Below are 17,752 nucleotides of genomic sequence, written 5' to 3'. Positions count from 1 at the left end.
TCTGATTCGCCGGCTTTTTTATAAAAAGCCTCCCAGAGGCCCCTGCCACTCTCAAAGGGTGTATTTGTTGGAAATGTGTGTTTCATTTTGGGGTGTCTGGAAGGAAACTGGCTCAGGAGCAGCTTTCTCTCTAACCTAAGACGAGCAGCTTGGCCTCCTAAAGGCATTTCCCAGCTTTCGGCAACGTCAAATGTGCTCTGCGAGGGACCTCGTCTCACAGGTTGATCCAATCTGGGAACCCAGGGAGAACATTTCTGTACACCTGGCACTTCTGGTCCCGCCCGATTTTGCCAGTCCCCCATTCCCAAGCCCCTTCTCCGTGATTGACATGACCTCAGAGCAATTATAATTGGTTATGGCGTAGGGTCGCTCCTCGTCCTCGATGACCCCGCCTCCCTTTCATTCTGAAAGAAAGAGCCTCAGCCCAGGGGCCCAATGAGGAGTGCCCCCACCCAAAGGTCCCGCCTCTTTCGGCGCCGACTCCGCCCCGAGGGCCCGATGGATGCCCGCCTCTCGAAGTGGCGTGGCCCAATCGGAGGGCGTATTCGTCCAGACGAGCGGCAGCCGGCCCAATCCCCGGGCCGCGGGCCGCGCGCCCCGCCCCTCCGCCGGCCGACGGCGGGCCGGGCGGCCAGCGGGCCTCGGGCGGCGGCGGCGGCGGACTCGGCCGGAGGGAGCGGCCGGCTGCCGCGGGGCGCGCCTCGCCTCGCCCGCCCCGGGGTCCATGGCCTGAGTGGCCATGTCCGGCGTGGTGCGGACGCTCAGCCGCTGCCTGCTGCCGGCTGAGGCCGGCGGGGCGCGCGAGCGCAGAGCGGGCGGCGGCGGGGCCCGTGACGCGGAGCGCGAGGCGCGGCGGCGCAGCCGGGACATCGACGCGGGACTGGCCCGCGAGCGGCGTGCCGTGCGGCGCCTCGTCAAGATCCTGTTGCTGGGCGCCGGCGAGAGCGGCAAGTCCACCTTCCTCAAGCAGATGCGCATCATCCACGGCCGCGAGTTCGACCAGAAGGCGCTGCTCGAGTTCCGCGACACCATCTTCGATAACATCCTCAAGGTGCGCGTGTCCCCGCGCCGCACACCTGCGCCCAGTTGCGGCCCCGCGGCCTCCCGCCCCGCGCGGCCGGGTGCCCGCGCTGCGGGTGCCCACCCGATGGCCTTCGCTCCTGCTCTCGGCGGCGGCCGAGTGCGGAGGGGGCGGGAAGGCCGGCCAGCGCCCGGGGATTGGAGCGAGGTGGGGGCGGGGGGCGGCGCCGGACGTGGGGTCAAGGACGCGCCCTGCGGGGTGGCATCCACGCTTCTCCCCGGCCCGCCTCTGGGGGTCAGGAGCCATCCTTGCTCTGCCCTCCCAGTAAGTTCAGAGGAGTGGCGTAAGCCGGGGAGGAACGCGGCGCGAGTCCCTCCTTGTAAACTACTGGGAACACTTCAAACATACAGAGTAGAGAGGCTGGAAGGAACTGTGGGTACCCACGCCCTCCGCCCCCCAGCAGGGATCAGGGCCGCTCTGCGTCACCCATACCCCCGCCCGAGGATGGTGAAGCAAATCCGGGCGTTGTGTGACTTCATTAGAAGGTATCTTAGTATATGTGTGTGGCTAAGAGGCCTCATTTAAAAAGCAACCACAGGAGCCTTATCAAACCTAAGGATTAATAACTTACTAATATCATCAAATAGCCGGCCAGCGTTCACATTTCCTCCATTGTGCTATAATCGTTTGTTTGCATAGGGGTATAAATTTTTTTATAATTAATCCTTGGGTTGCGACTTTTAATGTACCTAAGTGGTTTGTAGTCCTCTAGTTCTTGTCCTCCTTTGCAGTTCATTTGTGAAAAAACTGTAGAGCTGACAAAGTCTGCGTTCTAGTCTACTGTGACCTGTGCTGAATGAAGGGCACCAAAGAAAGATCTGAAGAAAAACGAAGATGACAGGAAAGCAGTCTGTCATGCACTTTGATAGGGTCATTCTTTTTTTCTTTTTTCTCTTAGTGTTTTATATCTGCTTTTCCTTTGCCCGGTCACCTGCCCTTTCCCAGGCCCATTTCAGGGAACCCAAATTACAGGTCTGAGGAAAGTTGTCTTAAAGCTTGTCAGGGGGAGTTTATCATACCAGAGAGTGGCCTGGAGACTAGACTTGATGGTGCCCAAGGGACTTCAACTTTAGCAAAGGGCTGTAGAAACCCATCTGGTACATTTCCTTCCCTTCTCCAGGGAGGAAGCCCCAAATGGGGGGGAAGTGAAGGGGCTCCTCACTGGGACGCGGATGCTGGAAGCCCAGCTTCAGGCCTGCCTTCCTCCAGGCTTGCATCAGGAATCTTGAACCAGTATTCCCACTTTATGAGATTGTTATTAAGATACTTCATTTTAATAGAAACAGCATCTTCTCAGGCGGGGAAGAGAATAATTTGAATGATAAAACACTCCCTTTTCTTTTCACCTCTTTCAAAAGCCTCTCTGAGTAAGACCTCTGGCCCAGGACTTTAAGGCTAAGGTGCCCAGTGTGATTCAGGAGATCAACTGGTGTTTAAAATTCCCCTCATCTTCTGGGGTAAAGTGCATTTCATTGTCTGTTCAGAGTGTATTTTTGCTGCTTTTCTGGACCTCCGAACCAGGCAGGTAGAAGAGCATAAAGGTTTGGCTGTTTCCCAGTTTATTTCAACTCGGGTGGCAGAGATCATTTAGAAGCACAGAATCTTAAATATAATCAGTGTATTGAATGTTTTAGAAAACTCAGCCTTAACTTCTTCCCAGTGCACATAAAACAATCACTTTTACTGGCTTCCTTATCAATAGAAACGAAATTTGTTAACCAGTATCCTATTTTCTTTCCCAACTTTTTTTTTCACTGACTGTGGTTCACTTTAAATTTACTGTATCTGTTGTGACCATTTCAGTAACTAGACATTAGAAATTCATTTTCCAGTTTAAACCCAAAACTCCTCCCTCCACCCTGGCACCATTTTTAGGCCTATCACTTTGGGAAGAGACTTTTAAAATAAATTGCTCTGTAGTGCCTTAACTAGAACAATACTGTGCAGAATCATTGTGTCTGCGTACAGATTCAGTGTCAACAGGTGATTTTTAAAGTACCAGCTATATGCCATTCGTATAGCTAGGTCCTTTCACATATGGCATTTAATGTTCATAATGCTTCAGATGGTATGGTCCCATTTAGCCAGTGAGGAACTTGAGGATAGAGAGTTTAAAACCTGCTCAAGGTCAGCTACCTGATAAGCAGGTGGCAGAGCTGGGCACCAAACCTGGTCTTTTTTTTTAAGCTTTAATTTTGAGATAATTGTGGAGTCTTGTGCAGTTGTTAAAAATAACAGAGAGCCCATATACCCACTACCGATTACCCTGCGTGGTAACATCTTGCAAAACTGTACAACAGCATCACAACCAGGATACTGACATTGAGGAAGTCAAGGTACAGAGCGTTCCCATCTCTGTCAGGATACCACCTGTTGCCTTGGATAGCCACCCCCTCTCTTTTGCTCTCCTCCCTGACCCTGGCAATGACTAATCTGTTCTTCAGTTCTATAACATTTTTCATTTCAAGAATATTGTAAAAATGGAATCATGCAAAATGTGACTTCTTGGAATTGGCTTTTTTCACTTCGCTTAATTCCCTGGAGATTCACCCAGGTTGTTGGGTGTATCAGTAATCAACAGTCCATTCCTTGTGGTTGCTGAGTAGTAGCCATGGGATGGATTTACCACAGTATACCATTTAACCATCCACCTGCTGAAAGTTTCTGGGTTGTTTCCAGTTTCTGTCTAATGTGAATAAATCCTCTGTGAACATTCATGTACATGTCTTTGTACACACGGGCATTTTCACATATGTGGGATAAATGCTCAGGAGTGCAATTACTCAGTTGTATGGCAGCTGCATGTATAGTTTTATAAGAAACTGCCAGACTGTTTCCAGAGTGGCTGTAGCATTTTACCTTCCAGCCACCAGTGTATGGGTGATCCAGCTTCTCTGCGTCCTTACCAGCCTCTGGCATTGCCCCTGTTTTTTATTTCAGCCATTCTGATAGGTGTGCAGTGTGGCATCTCATTGTGGTTTTAATGTGATTTCCTTGATGGCTAATGATGTTGAACGTCTTTTCATCTGCTTATTTGCCACTAATGTATTCGGTGAAATATATCTACATATTTTTTACCCATTTTCTAATTTAGCTTGCTTGTTTTTCACTGCTTATTTTTATTGTTGGTGAATGTTTTGAGAGTTCTTTATACATTCTAGATACTAGTCCTTTGTTGAATATTTGGTTTGTGAGAATTTTCTCCCAGTCTGTAGATTTTCCTTTCATGCTCTTAATAAGATCTTCACAGAGCAAACATTTTTAATTTCGATGAAGTCCACATTATCAGTTTTTCCCTTTATAGATAATGCTTTTGGTGTCAAGTCTAAGAACTCTTTGCCTAGCCCTGGACCCCAAAGATTTTCTCTTTTTTTTCTAAAAGTTTTACACTTTTACATTTTATTTAAGCTCCTGATTCATTTTGAGTTAATTTTTGTGTAACATGGGAAGTTTAGGTCAAGATTCGTGGTTTTTGCTGTGTTGTGCCTGTGGATGTCCAATTGTTCCAGCACCGTTTGTTGCAAAGACTTATCTTTCTATTGCGTTGCTTTTGCACTTCTGTCAAAAATCTGTTGGCCCAGATTTTTGTGTGGGTGTACTTCTGGGCTCTCTGTCCTGTTCCACTGATTTGAAAGTCTCTCCTTATGCCAGTATCACACTGTGCTGACTACTGTAGCTAGGTAGTAGGCCTTAATACCAGAGAGTTATTTCTCCCACTTTGTTTTTCTTTTTCAAGATTGTTTTAGCTATTCTAGTACTTGTACCTTTCCATGCAAGTCTCAGAGTAAGTTTGTCTATGTCTCTCTTTGAAAGAACCTTGCTAGGGTTTTGATAGCAATTGTTTTAAGCCTGTAGATGACTTTGGGGAGAAATGACATCTCTAGCATGTTGCATCTTCCAATTTTTGAACATGGTTTGTCTTCATTTGTTTTGATCTTTGATTTCTTTCATCAGCATTTTTGCAGTTCTAAGCATACAGATCCTGTATGTGTTTTGTTAAGGTTATACTTAAGTATCTCCTTATCTTTAGAGCAATTGTAGATGATACTGTGTTTTTATTACGTTTTCACACACTTATTCGTATAGAGCAATGTGATTGATTTTTCTGTCTTGATCTTGTGTCCTGTGTCCTTGCTGAATATACTTACTGGTTCTAAGATCTTTCCTGTAGATTCCTTGGGGTTTTCTACATAGATCATCCTGTTACCTGCAGATCAGAACAAATTTATCTCTTCTTTCCCAGTAGGTATGCCTTTTATTTCTTTTTCTTGCCTTACTGCAGTGGCTAAAGCTTCCAGCATTATGTTGAATAAGAGTGGTGAGGAGGCATATCTTTCTTTCGTTTCTTTCCTGAAATTGATCATTTGTCTTCTTTTAATTTTTGCTGTATTCCTAGAGAGATTTCACTTTTACTGATTTTTTTCCTTGAAGAACCAACTTTCTCTTTCATTGATTTGTCTTTATGGTTTTCCAATTTTCAATTTCACTTATTTCTGCTCTTTATTATTTCCTTTCTTCTGCTTTGGATTTATTTTTCTCTTTTTTCCTAGTTTTTTAAGGTAGAGGCTTAAGACCTTTCCTCTCTTCCAATGTAAGCATTTTAACTGCTACAGATTTCCCCCTCAGCACCTCTTTAGCTGTGTCCACATATTTTGATATCTTGTATTTTAATTCTTACTGAGTTTTATGTGTGTTCTTTTGAGAAAATTTTTTGATCCATGGATTATTTAGAAGTGTGTTGTGGTGTTGTGGTTTCCAACAGTTTAGAGATTTGCCCATTAATTGATTTCTGTGACTCCATAAATGATGAAGAATGGTCAGAAAACATATTTTGTATGATTTCGATTCTTTTAAATTTGTTGAGGTTTGTTTTAAGGCTCAGGCTCCATCTCTGTGGGTGAATGTTCATGGGCACTTGGAAAAAAACGTGTGTTCTGTTTGGTGGGGTTGTCTGCATGTGCCAGTTAGACCCTGTTGGTTGTTGGTGGTGGGTTCTTCTGTGTCCTTGCTGATTTTCTGTTCAGTGGTTCTTTGGGTTGCTGAGAGTAAGGTGTTGACATCTCCAACTGTAAGCGTGGATTTGTCTATTTGTCCTTTTAAGTCTGTCAGTTTTCACTTCCATGTATTTTGAGGCTTTGTTGTGTGGTATGTAAACATTTCCTGGTGGTTTGATCCTTCTGTCATTTTGTAATGTTTCTGTCTCTGGTCATTTTCTTTACTTTGAAGTCTACTTTGTCATGTATTTTAATATAGTCTACTCCTTTTTTTTTTTAATGAAAACTTAAGAGTTACATGTTTTCCTTTTAACCTACCCATGTTGTTGTTTTGAAGTGAGTTTCTTATAGCCAGCATGTGCTACATCATATTTAAGGTAAGGTAATTAATATGTTATGGCATAAGCCTTCCACTTTATTCTTTTGTTTGTTTGATTCTTCTGTTTATTTTCCTGTGGGTTATTTAAACGTGTAAGATTCCATCTTGATTATTTGGGGATTGGTTTTTGAATATATCAATGAAAGCTGTGTACTGTTTTCTTGGTGTTTGCTCTGGGTTTACAATATACATGAATCCTTTATCCCAGTTTATGGTTTCAGTAAATGAACTGTGGAAACTTTATTCCAACTAGAGCCCTTTGTCATGCCTACTTTTTTAAGTATAAATGTCTTAGAATTTGTTATCATACCTTGAGTACCTCCTGGGATGGTTTTACATTAAGCAACAAATACGATTTAAGAAACTTACCTCTGTTTTTACCTATTCTTATGGTCTTTGCTTCCCCAAGTCCTAAGCCCTCTCCTTTCAGTTTGGAGAAACTCGTTTAGCCATTCTTCAAGGGGCAGTTCACTTATCACAATTTCTTTCAGTTTCCCTTCATGCAAGAATGCTTTTTTTCCCCTTCATTCTTGAAGGATATCTTCACCAGCTATAGAATTCACAGTTGACACTTCTGTTCTATTAGTACTTGAAAAATGTGGCCCATTCTTCTGGCCTCCCTGGTTTTTGATGAGAAATCAGCTGTCGTTCAGATAACTGTTGCCCTGGAAGTGTGTGTCGTGTTTCTCAGCTAAGGTTTTTCCTTTGTCTTTAGTTTCCAGAGTTTAATTATGATTTGTCTTAATGTAGCTTTCTTTCAGTTTACTATATTTGAGGTTTGCTCAGCTTCTTGAATCTATACATTTCTATCTTTTGCCAAAATTGGAAAGTTTCCCTCCCCTGTTTCTTCAGACCCACCTTGAGACCCACTCTTTCCCCTCTCCTCCTCCGACTCTGGTGACAGGATCATGAGCTCTTGTTACTGACCTCCAGGTTCCTGAGACTGTTGCCTTGTTGAGTGGAGTTGCTATCAGGGAGGGGAGGGGGCAGCAGAGTGACAGCCAGCCCAGCGCCACCCGCTCCTGCCAGCTGGGACTGGGTGAGGCTGGAGGCTCAGCTCCCCACTGATGCTGCCCCTGTCAAAGAATCAGAGAACCTCCTGAGTTCCTAGGGGGTGAGAGATGAGATCCTTTCTTGGCCCTCCTAACAATACTTGGTGGGCCATTTGGAACAGGCCACCTGGTTTCCTGGGGCAGGAAGAGAAGGTGGAAGATGGGCTTCCCTTCCAATCCTGCTGAAAGTTCCAAGGGCAAGATACAGTTTCTGTTTATATTTGACTGAAATAAGGTGGGCGTTGCCCAAAAATGGTTTCTCTTGTAAGACCAGCCTTTTCCCAGATCTCAGCTAGGGGGACCAAGCTTTTCTTGGAGCTCTTTCCGTCCATGCTGTTGGCTGTTCTGTATGGAGGGTCCCGGACAGGTAGGAGGCAGTAGGGACACCTCCTAGCCATTCCTCAGGTCCCAAGGGCCCAGGCAGCCTGCCTCTTCTTTCCACCTTCTTTCCTGTGCTTGCTTGTCGTATTCTGTCCAGAGTGTGTTTAGCTGTAAGGTCTTGCACTAGTAATTTTCATGTAGAGGCTGAACGTGTCCCATGGTAAATGTCATTGTGAAAGTAGTCAGGAGGTTCAGTGGAGGAAAGGGAAGATGAATTCTGCCTGAAGTGTCTGGAAAAGCCTATAAGGAAGGGAGGTTTGAGCCAGCCTTTGAGGGCTCTATAGCATTTCAGCAGATGGAGAACACACACCAGTGACACCATCTCAGTGCCAGACATTTGTCAGTAAAGACAGATTTCTGATAGGTAAAGGTATTAAAGATGACTGTAGGAGTAGATGGAAATTTCTGGTGCAAAGGAATGGTCGTTATGTGGTGGCTAGCTAGAGACCCTGCAGCTGAAAGCTGTGGCTCCTCCTGAGAAGAATCACATACGTGTGGCTCCTAGGAGTTCCATGGCCATTCCTAAATCCCCATGTGGGCCTGTTGATGCTCTGTGGATTGCAGCTTAAGAATGTTTGCAGTAGAGTATCTAATATGTTAAATTTTTGTGAATTATGATTTTTTCTTAAAAGAATTGTTTCCTGTGTCGCACTGACTTTTTGCTAAGGTGACTAGGACTTTAAAGAAGTCTCCAGTGCTGTATTTTAAGCACTTTGGAACTCCTGGCCTGCAGTCTTTGTCTTTTGGGTTCAGATTCCACGGTGGGCTTGTGTATGAGCACAAGCGAAAACGTGTTTCTGGGGCCTGGGAGAACTGTTGGGTTTCTGTTGCTTTGTGGCTAATCGCATTTCAGTAACAAGTTTACTTTTACACTTGGACACACATGGGTGGGCTTTTAATGATACCAAAAAACAAGAACAGAAACATCTTTTCCATTGGTTAAAAAAATATCCAGAGCGCCCCCTCTGGCCATCACTGGGGGTTCAGAGCACCTGGCTGAGTGGGCTTCCCCTCCAGCTTCAGGTTGATGTGTTGTTTATTCCAGGGGGATAGTTTTGACCTTCTTGCATCTGTCATGTGAAGTTTGTAGTTTAGCCATGCTTGATGCTAAATTGCCAGATCTGAACAGCTCATAATTATTTTCTGTTATTACATAGTTGGGACTGGGGACATGGATCGTACTTGTTTTAAACGGAGCTAAAGATTTAAGCTTAAGGCTTATCTAGAGATATAATTATATGATTAACTTCAAACCAAAGAGGCTAACGTTGTGTAATGTCCTGGTGTGTGACTTGGGTCACCTGAAGGACAGTGCCACCCTTTAAGACAGGCTCTTTATTTCGTGTTATGGCTGTTATGGTTTGTATTTGAACAATAGCAATAGAGTCTTCTGCAGTTGGACGAAGCTGCTGCTTAGTTTTTACTGACTGCCCTTTTAGAGAGTGAACGAAATATGAATAGTTGCTGGCAATGTGATAGATTAATTTTTTTTTAATGATTCTTTTTCCATTGAGATATTTGTCCCTCATTAAGATAAGGGTTCAGGTAGGTCCAGGGGCCTTGGTTTACGGAATGGACGCCACCACTTGCATTCTGCGTTGGTGTATGGGTTGAGGAAGCCACTGCTTCTGCACTGGTATGCTGCTCTGAGTCTGTTGGGAACGGGTGCTTTGGAAGTACAGCATCCCCAGGACAGAAAAGGAACAGTGCTCGCTCTTGGGAGTATTTGCAAGTGGATAGAAAGCTGGAGAGCCGCACTGCCCTTGTTCAGAATGCCAGGGGGTGGAGGGTGTCCCTGATCCCTGCTTTCTTAAGGAGAGAAAGACAAGCAGACAGCACCTCCCTCTGGACCTGGACCTCTGTTTTACCATCTAGCCAAAAGCCCACAGCACCAGGTACGTCAGTGGCCCTGTTCCATGAGACTCAGCAGGAAAGACTGACCTTAATGGATTACTCGTGAACCACGTCTTAGGCAGTCAAATAAGTGCTTAAACTGAGTTGAGCAGAAACTCTAAGCCAAGGGAGCATTTGGTCAGTCTTCCTCGTGCAGTGTTAACATCACAGTTATGTAGTTGAATGTCCCATGATTGTGCCAGGCGTGGGTTCCCCCAGCCCTTTAGTGCCTGTCTGGGGCAGTTACATGGAGGTTTCCTGTGGGTCCGGGCAGGGCAGGCTAGATGTGACCACAGGAAAGTCTCCCATCATGCAGAGCCAGCTCTTGGCTATGTGTGTGCGTGGCAGTGAGTGGAAGGCGTGCAGTGAGGAGCCCTCCTTTCATGGTGCCTGTCAGCCTGTGTGGCTTCTCTGGGGACAGGAGGCACAGGGCAGGACAGGAGAGAGGACACAGCTGGTTAAGTCACTGGAGGGACAGGGAGCCCTGACCTCGCAACGGAAGCCATCAAGTCTGCCTCCAGGATGTATGATGACATTCAACTGGGGTGGTGCAGTGACAAATACGCTGGGACCCAATCGGTGATTCAGACTGCCAGGAAACTCGGAACAAAACAGTTCAGGGCTCAGCCCTGGCCCAGGGAGCATGTGCCACGGTCCTGATGGGACACCGTGTGATGCAGATCACATTCGCTTTCGGGGTAAAATTGTGATCATCTTTGTAGACAAGGTACGCAGTGCTCAAGCAAAAGACTTGACACTTATGGGGAAGGAGAGGGAGTAATTATTTAAAGCTGCACCTCACTCTCCTACACAGGCAAGAGGCTAGCTACCTCAGAGTTTTGTTCTGGGGTTTTTATAACTCTTGTTAGCAAGATTTTTTAATCTGTGTTTTCTACTGATGCTCAGTTTACTTCTGTATCTATAGTTGTTGGTACTCATGAGATGAATGATCCAAAACTGTTCAAGTTTTTGTGTCCACATAAGTGTTTTTTTTTTTTAAGGAAATGAAGTTCCATAATTTTAGTTTTAGGATGGGGAAAGGAAATGTTTCTCCCTGGGATTCTGCTGACTTGCTTAGTAGGTAGATAGAGTTTGAAGACTTTGTTAAGTGTGATGTGGACAAGGAGGAGAAACGGTGAGAGATTCGCTGGTCAGAATTGAGAAATAGAGAACTGCCTAATAGAAATATCAGCACAAATTTGGTACAATTCTAAAGTAATGAGCTTGTGTTTCCAAACAAACATACCAGGACTACCAGAACATACTAGTCAAAACAGATGTCTCATTAATAGTAATCGTCTTGGGAAGCCAAGCCAGCAAATACTCAGTGTGTGTTTCTGTGCGAGATGCTGCAGAAGCTGCGAAGATCAGATCCACCTGGAAGGAATAGTGCCTTTTCTTTGTATGGGAGCTTGTGTTTTTGTGTCTGAAGCACCCTCCCTGTTGTCTCATTTGGTCTCAGTAACCCCACAAGGGTGGACTGGGGCTTCATCCAGTGGGAGGGATTTGCACTTTTCCAGCCTCCTCTCCCCACAACCATGGCTTTCAGCTGTAGGATGACTCTTGCCCTCTCTGGCCCGGTGCTCGTGGGAGAAGGGGTGGCTGCTTGCCTGGTGGGCCTTGGAGAAGGAAATGAGCATGGGTGCTCAGAGCCCTGGGGGTCCCCTTCACACTGCCATCACCCTGCCCACAGGGAGCTGCCCACCTTGTCTCTGCACTGGTCCGGCTGGGCTTGTGAACAGACGTAGTACTTGGTGCAGATCAATAACCACCCTCTCCTAAACGGCTTGTTTAGAAAGAAAGCCAGTATTTTGGTGTCCACATATCTGTCTGACTCCTGTTTTAATTTCCAAACTGATACTCGACCCGGGAGTGGAAGAAGAAAAATCAAGACTCACTGAATACACATTTGCCTGGAGTCACCTGCTCGGCTAGAACCCTCTCTTGACATCCAAACTCCATTTCTTTTTCTGTGATATGTGGAACCAGCAACCTGATATTTCAGAAATCAGTGTGATTGTATCTGAAGGAAGCCATCTTCTTCTATTTTCTGATGCAGCACAGAACTAATCAAGAAGGCCGGCTGTGCTTACCCGTTTATGGGAAATTCTAAGAGTTTTGACAGAATCTTGGAGTTGCTGGGCCTTCTAACCCTCCCACGCAAGGCGAGGCCTCTTTCACGGCCCTGGCCTTGGCGGCAGCAGCTCTCACATCGGGGAGCTCACTGTGGCTGCCCCTCACCGCACTAAAAGTGCTTCCTGGGACTTGAGTTGTTAACAGTGACTCTGAAATGCCTGGACCCACTTGACTGGTGTTCCGTGGAGCAACTCAAAATCCAAGCACTATGACCGAGAACAGAAGGGTTTTCCCTACCTGTGCGGGGAGAGCTGCCGCTGGCCCACAGTACATCCTTGTAGCACAGCCTGTTTCCGGTTGGATGTCCCATAACTTGCAGCTGAAGCAAACAGAGGCCTGAGGGATGAGACGGCACCAGCTCTGCTGGGCTGGAAGAAAAAGTCCAGGCAGAGGAACTGAAAGAAAGCTCTGTGGAAATGAGATGGGGAGGTGGGGAGGGCACCTGGGTCAGACCTGGCAGGGCCTCCACGGTCAAGGTAACTGGCAGCAGTGGGAAGCCATTAAAGAATTTTAAGCAGAGGATTGCCTTGGTTTTCACTTTTATGAGCTCAGTCTGGGGAAACATGTTAGGATGGAGCAGGGTCAGAGAACCTTCTCCCATGACCCAGTGGAGTGGGCACATACATTTATACATATTTTTAAAAATCTTACATGTGAATATTAAAATTCACTAGATGTAATTCAGGAAGGAACAGGAGCACTTCTACACTTAGGGGCTGAGCATATGAAATCCTGATACTTGACCCACTTGACCTACAGAAAAGGCAGTTTAAGTTTTACATGGTCAAACCTTATTTTTCAAAAACACTCTGGCTAAGGGCCAAAAGAGAAGGTCCTAGGGCTGTGTAGTGCATCTCTTGACCTCAGCCCCACCCCTTAAAAGTACTTTTGAGGGAAGAAGTGAGTCAGTACATCCTATACCTTCTCACTAGTCCCCCAGGTTGGGGAGAAGCAGACCCAGGGTCTAGAGGGGAGCCCTGGGCAGAATTAGGGGAAAGCGCTCTGAAGCAGAGGGACTAGCTGATCCCCGAGTGTGCCATCTGCACAGCACAGCGCAGCTCAGCTCTGGGGAGTGAACTTGAGGGGTAGGACATTTACCAGCCTTTCAGAAGAAACCTGCTTGGCCCCAGGCAAGGCTTTAACTTCCTTCCTCTCTGTTCCCTCAGCCAGAGATTGACAGCAGCCTCTGCCCATCAAACTCTAGCTCTGATCTGGGAAGACAAATAAGATGGAAATGCTACCAGGGACACTGGCTCCAGGGACACTGGCTGAAGGGACATTGGCTCCAGGCCTTCTGACGTGACTAGGTTGGCCGAGAGTTAAGCGTGGGACCCCCGAAAAGAAATGGCAAGGCCACTCTCCAGTTCAAGCACTATATCCAAAAGATGGGGCTGGGGAATGGCATGTGAAAGACAGATGGAAAACTGAGTCCAGAAGGAAAGGTAAACCATGGCACAAAAGTATATTCCCCAGGAGTGGTTTATGTTTTACAGTAATAATAATAAGCATACAGATTGTATAAAACCAGAGCTCAAGGATCTGATAATAAAATGAGGAAAAAAAGGGAAATTGCAAAATGAATGAGATAACGAGATAACACTACTATAGATCTCATAAATAAGTCAAAAACAGGAAGAAACGGAATGGGAAGTTAGTCATGATGTGGGGACGTGTCCAGGCTGACGCACCAGGGATCTCCCCCATGTTGTAGTCAGGAGTTGGAGATACAGCCAGGCACTTTGGTGTGTGTGTGGACACATATGCCTGAACTCCACGTCTCACCTATGCCCGCAGATGGAGGTGGAGGTGTCTCTGCTGATGAGACTGCTGTGTTCTCTCAGCTCTGATAAACTGTGTTTTTGGCCCATCGCTGGGTCACCTTGGTATCCACTGCAGTGAGCAGGCCTTTTAAGGTACTCAGGGCAGAAGGGAGCATATTTTCTTTTGTCACCTGCTGACCTGAGGTCCTCAAGAGCAGGAATAGCTTCCCTGTTTTTTTTCCCTGGTCTTTAACCCTGTGCCCGCCCGTCGTGGAAGAGCACTCGGGGGGCACCTGCAATAATGACTACTTGGCGGGTGTGTGGCTTTACAGCTTTCAGACCCCCTCTCGTGGAATTACCTCAATTGTGGACTATGGCAGCCTCCCAGTGACTGGAAAAAGGCGAGGCGGGCCACGTTTCAGCTGAGGTGCATCGCCAGGGCTGCCTGGTGGGGCCTGGGGGCAGCAGGTAGTGTGGATTTACTTAGGCTCAGCTTTTTTTAAAATGGGAGTTTTGCTTAAGTGGTGAGAACGTCTCCAGCAAGTTTATGGCTTTCCCTGTACTCTGACAGCAGTAGAGGATTTAGGAACTCTAGCCCAGTGTAATAATGTGTACAGGTGCATATAACCACAACTGACTATCACGCAGGTTACCGTGCAGAGCTCAGAGGGAAGCACACACTCTCACACACTACAAATCGTTCATGTACTATGATCCTGTTGTAAAAATACATGTAGCCATACCTAGAAAAAAATCAGAAGAACAAATACCAAATATCTATTTCTATGAAACAATTATGAATTTTTTAAAATGTATTTTCTACAGTAAACATTATTTTAGAGACTACCTTCATAATAGTAATTATTGTGTGTATCCTTAGGAATCTAACGATTCAGTAGTAATTATTTAAAGACTTTTTTCCCTATGGTAACTCTTCTGCAGTTACTGAGATGTGTTCATTTCGAATTGTAGGCGTTTTACTTTGTGGTTTGAATCTTGCTTTAGAATTTTTGTAATCTTGAATATTTTCAGAATGCGTAAATATTTGCCAAAGAAGCCACAGCATCTTCAGCATTTTTTTAAATAGGAAACTTGTCTTGTTTCTTAATTTTTGGTGACTTGAAGAAAAGAGCTGCCAAATTGCCTGAGCTCTTTCCTAAATCTGATACAAATTAAGAGTCTTCCAACAAAGTAAAATGCTTTTTCTTCTAGCTTTTCACTAATTTTTAAAAAGTCGTAACATTTAAAAAAGTCACTGGGTATAAGAAGAATATTTAAAATATAAGTGCTTTTGAAATAGATTAAGACTTAAATCTTGAATTAGCCCTTCTAATAAAACTCATTTTCTATAGTTACTTAGCAATATGTTATTGTTTATATGGGTAGTTATTTTCTTTTGTATTATTTTTATAACTGATAGGTGATTGTTTCCTCGATTGAGCTTTTTTCCCAAATAGTTTGACATCGGTCCTGTCATCTAACCTGTTTTGTGTCAATGCCGTGATCCAAGAGGGGAAACCATTTAGTACTGTGGTAGACAGTGTCACAAATGCCTTGTAGGAGTGCCAGCAGGTGTGCTGACTTGAGGAAAGGTTATTCCCTGCACAGGGAACATATTATTTCAGACCAGAACAAGTTAAGGTTGCCAACTACTAATATAGTAATTCAGTGATGTTCTGGGGATTCTAGTCAATTAAGTAAAAGAAAAAGAAAAAAAAAACCAGACATATCTACGAGAAAGGAGGGGACAAAATTAACATTATAAGTAGAAAACCCAAGATGTCATCCAAAAAGTTACTGGAATTAAAAACAGTTCCAGGAGTGGCTGGATACAAAGTAAATGTTTGTGTATGAACATGTATCTGCATGCTTTCCTACAACAGAAACATAATCCCATTGGTAACAGGAACAAGTAGGGTAAAATACCTAGAAATAAGCAAGAAGTAAGTAAAACCTATATGATGAAAGCCATAACACTTTTCTGAAAAACATAAAAAGACTAGAAAGAGTAGACTATTTTTGTAAGTAGGAATTCATGATACTGGAAAAAGGCCAGTTTATGAATTGGACACAATACCAGTCAAATCCCAATTTATTTCTTATTTTTTTGGAACTTGACAGAATGATTCTGAGGTTTTCATGATGAATAAATGTATGGTAGTAACAAACTTCTGAAAAAAAATATGTTTGGGGCAGTTGAAGTATTAATATTAAAGTACTGTGAAGTATTAACATATAAAAGACCCACACTCATTAAGCAGTCACCCCCTGGTACCCCTACTCCCAGCAACCACTCATCTGTGTTCTATCTCTGAATTTACAGAACTATTCTGGATAGTTCATTTAAATGGAATCATACAATATGTACTATTTTATATCTAGCTTCTTTCACTTAGCATTTTTTTTTAATAAGCTTTATTTTTTTAAGAACAGTGTTAGGTTTACAGAAAAACTGAGCAAAAAACAGTTACCATATACTCCATCCTCAATCTACCCCAAAGTTTGTCTTTTACTAACATCTTGCATTAGTATGGTACATTGTTACATTGATGAACCGGTATTAATATATAATTATTAACTGAAGTCCATAGCTTACATTTGGATTCGCTTTTGGTGTTGCACAGTTCTGTGGGTTTTGACCAATATATCCACCATTACAGTGCCATACAGAATAGTTTCACTGCCCTAAAAATCCTTTGTGCCCCACCTATTCATCCCTCCCCCGCCAGCTCCTGGCAAGCCCTGATCTTTCACTCTCTCCATAGTTTTGCCTTTTCTACAATGTCAGAGTTGGGATCATTATAGTATGTAGCCTGTTCAGACTGGCTTTTCACTTAGTCATATGCATTTCAGGTTCCTCCATGTCTTTTCATGGCTTGATAACTCACTTTCTTTTAGTGCCAAATAATGTTCCATTGTCTGGATGGACCACAGTTTGTTTGTCCACTTACTTATTGAATATCTTGATTGCTTTCAAGTTTTGGCAATTTTGTACAAAGCTGCTATAAACACTTGTGTGCAGGCTTTTGTGTAGACATAAGTTTTCAGCTCATTTGGGTAAAAATACCAAGGAGTATGGTTGCTGGATTATATGGTAAGAGTTTTGTAAAAAGCCACCAAACTGTCTTCCAGGGTCGCCACGCCATCTGCCTTCCCACCTGCAGTGAGAGGGCTCCTGCTGCTACACCTCCTCCTCAGTTATTTGCTGTTGTCAGTGTTGTGGATTTTGGTATTCTAGTGAATGTATAGCTGTTTCAATTTGCAATTCCCTGATGACATACAACATTGAGTACTTTTCTTATGTTTATGTGCCATCTGTGTATCTTCAGTGAGGTTCAGATCTTTTGCCCACTTATTTGGGTTGTTTGATTTTTTGTTCGGTTTTAAGAGTTCCTTGTATATTTTGGATACAAGTCCTTTATCAGATATGTGTTTTGCAGTGATTTCCTCCCAGTTTGTGACTTGTCTTTCATTCTCTTAAGTGTAATGTTTACAGGATCCATCTACATTGTAACATGTATCAGCTCTTCATTCCTTTTTATGGCTGAATAATACTCCGTTTTAGAGGTATACCACATTTTGCATATCCATCTATCAGTTGATGGACATTTGGGACATTTCTACTTTTTGGGTCTGATGAATAATGTTGATTCATGTGTGGACATACATTTTGTTTCTCTTGGGTTTATATCCAGGAGTGGGATTGCTGGACCATATGGTAATACTGTTTATTTTAAGGAACTGCTGGACTGTTTCCAAAGTGGCTGCATCATTTTACATTCCTACCAGCAATGTTTGAGGCTTCCGGTTTCTCCACATCCTCACCAACACTGACTATTGTCTTTTTTATTATAGCTGGTTTGATTTTGATTTGCATTTCTCAGTAACATTGAGGATCTTTTCATAGACTTGTTTTGTTCTTCTTTTGATTAAGACTCTTCTTTTTGACCTCTTGACTTTCACTTCTTCCTATTTAATCAAACCTATGTGAGAATTCATCATATTTTTATAATGCTCTTCATATATATATATTTGAGAGCTAATGAGGGTATTTGTCACTCAGATGCCAAGGAATC

General features: G+C 44.2%; 1 protein-coding gene across 3 annotated transcripts in view; it reads left to right on the top strand.

Annotated features, from left to right (window-relative positions):
• Nucleotides 1-605: 605 nt before the first annotated feature.
• Nucleotides 606-17,752, top strand: part of GNA12 (G protein subunit alpha 12) — a 99,725-nt gene continuing 82,578 nt past the window's right edge. The window contains exons 1-2 of one of the 3 annotated variants that reach the window (XM_073214957.1): nt 919-1,051; nt 13,083-13,358. Coding sequence is in view for 2 of the 3 variants with exons in the window: in XM_073214955.1 (XP_073071056.1) it covers nt 740-1,051 (312 nt within the window). In the remaining variant the exon portion in view is untranslated. Of the gene's footprint in view, nt 1,052-13,082; nt 13,359-17,752 lie in introns of all 3 variants that reach the window. The other 2 variants (XM_073214955.1, XM_073214956.1) reach the window with 2 other exon arrangements.

This window comes from Manis javanica, chromosome 10, assembly GCF_040802235.1.
Source record: "Manis javanica isolate MJ-LG chromosome 10, MJ_LKY, whole genome shotgun sequence".
NCBI lineage: Eukaryota > Metazoa > Chordata > Mammalia > Pholidota > Manidae > Manis > Manis javanica.
The sequence above is the reverse complement of the archived record's forward strand: the minus strand, read 5'-3'. Positions and strand labels throughout refer to the sequence as shown.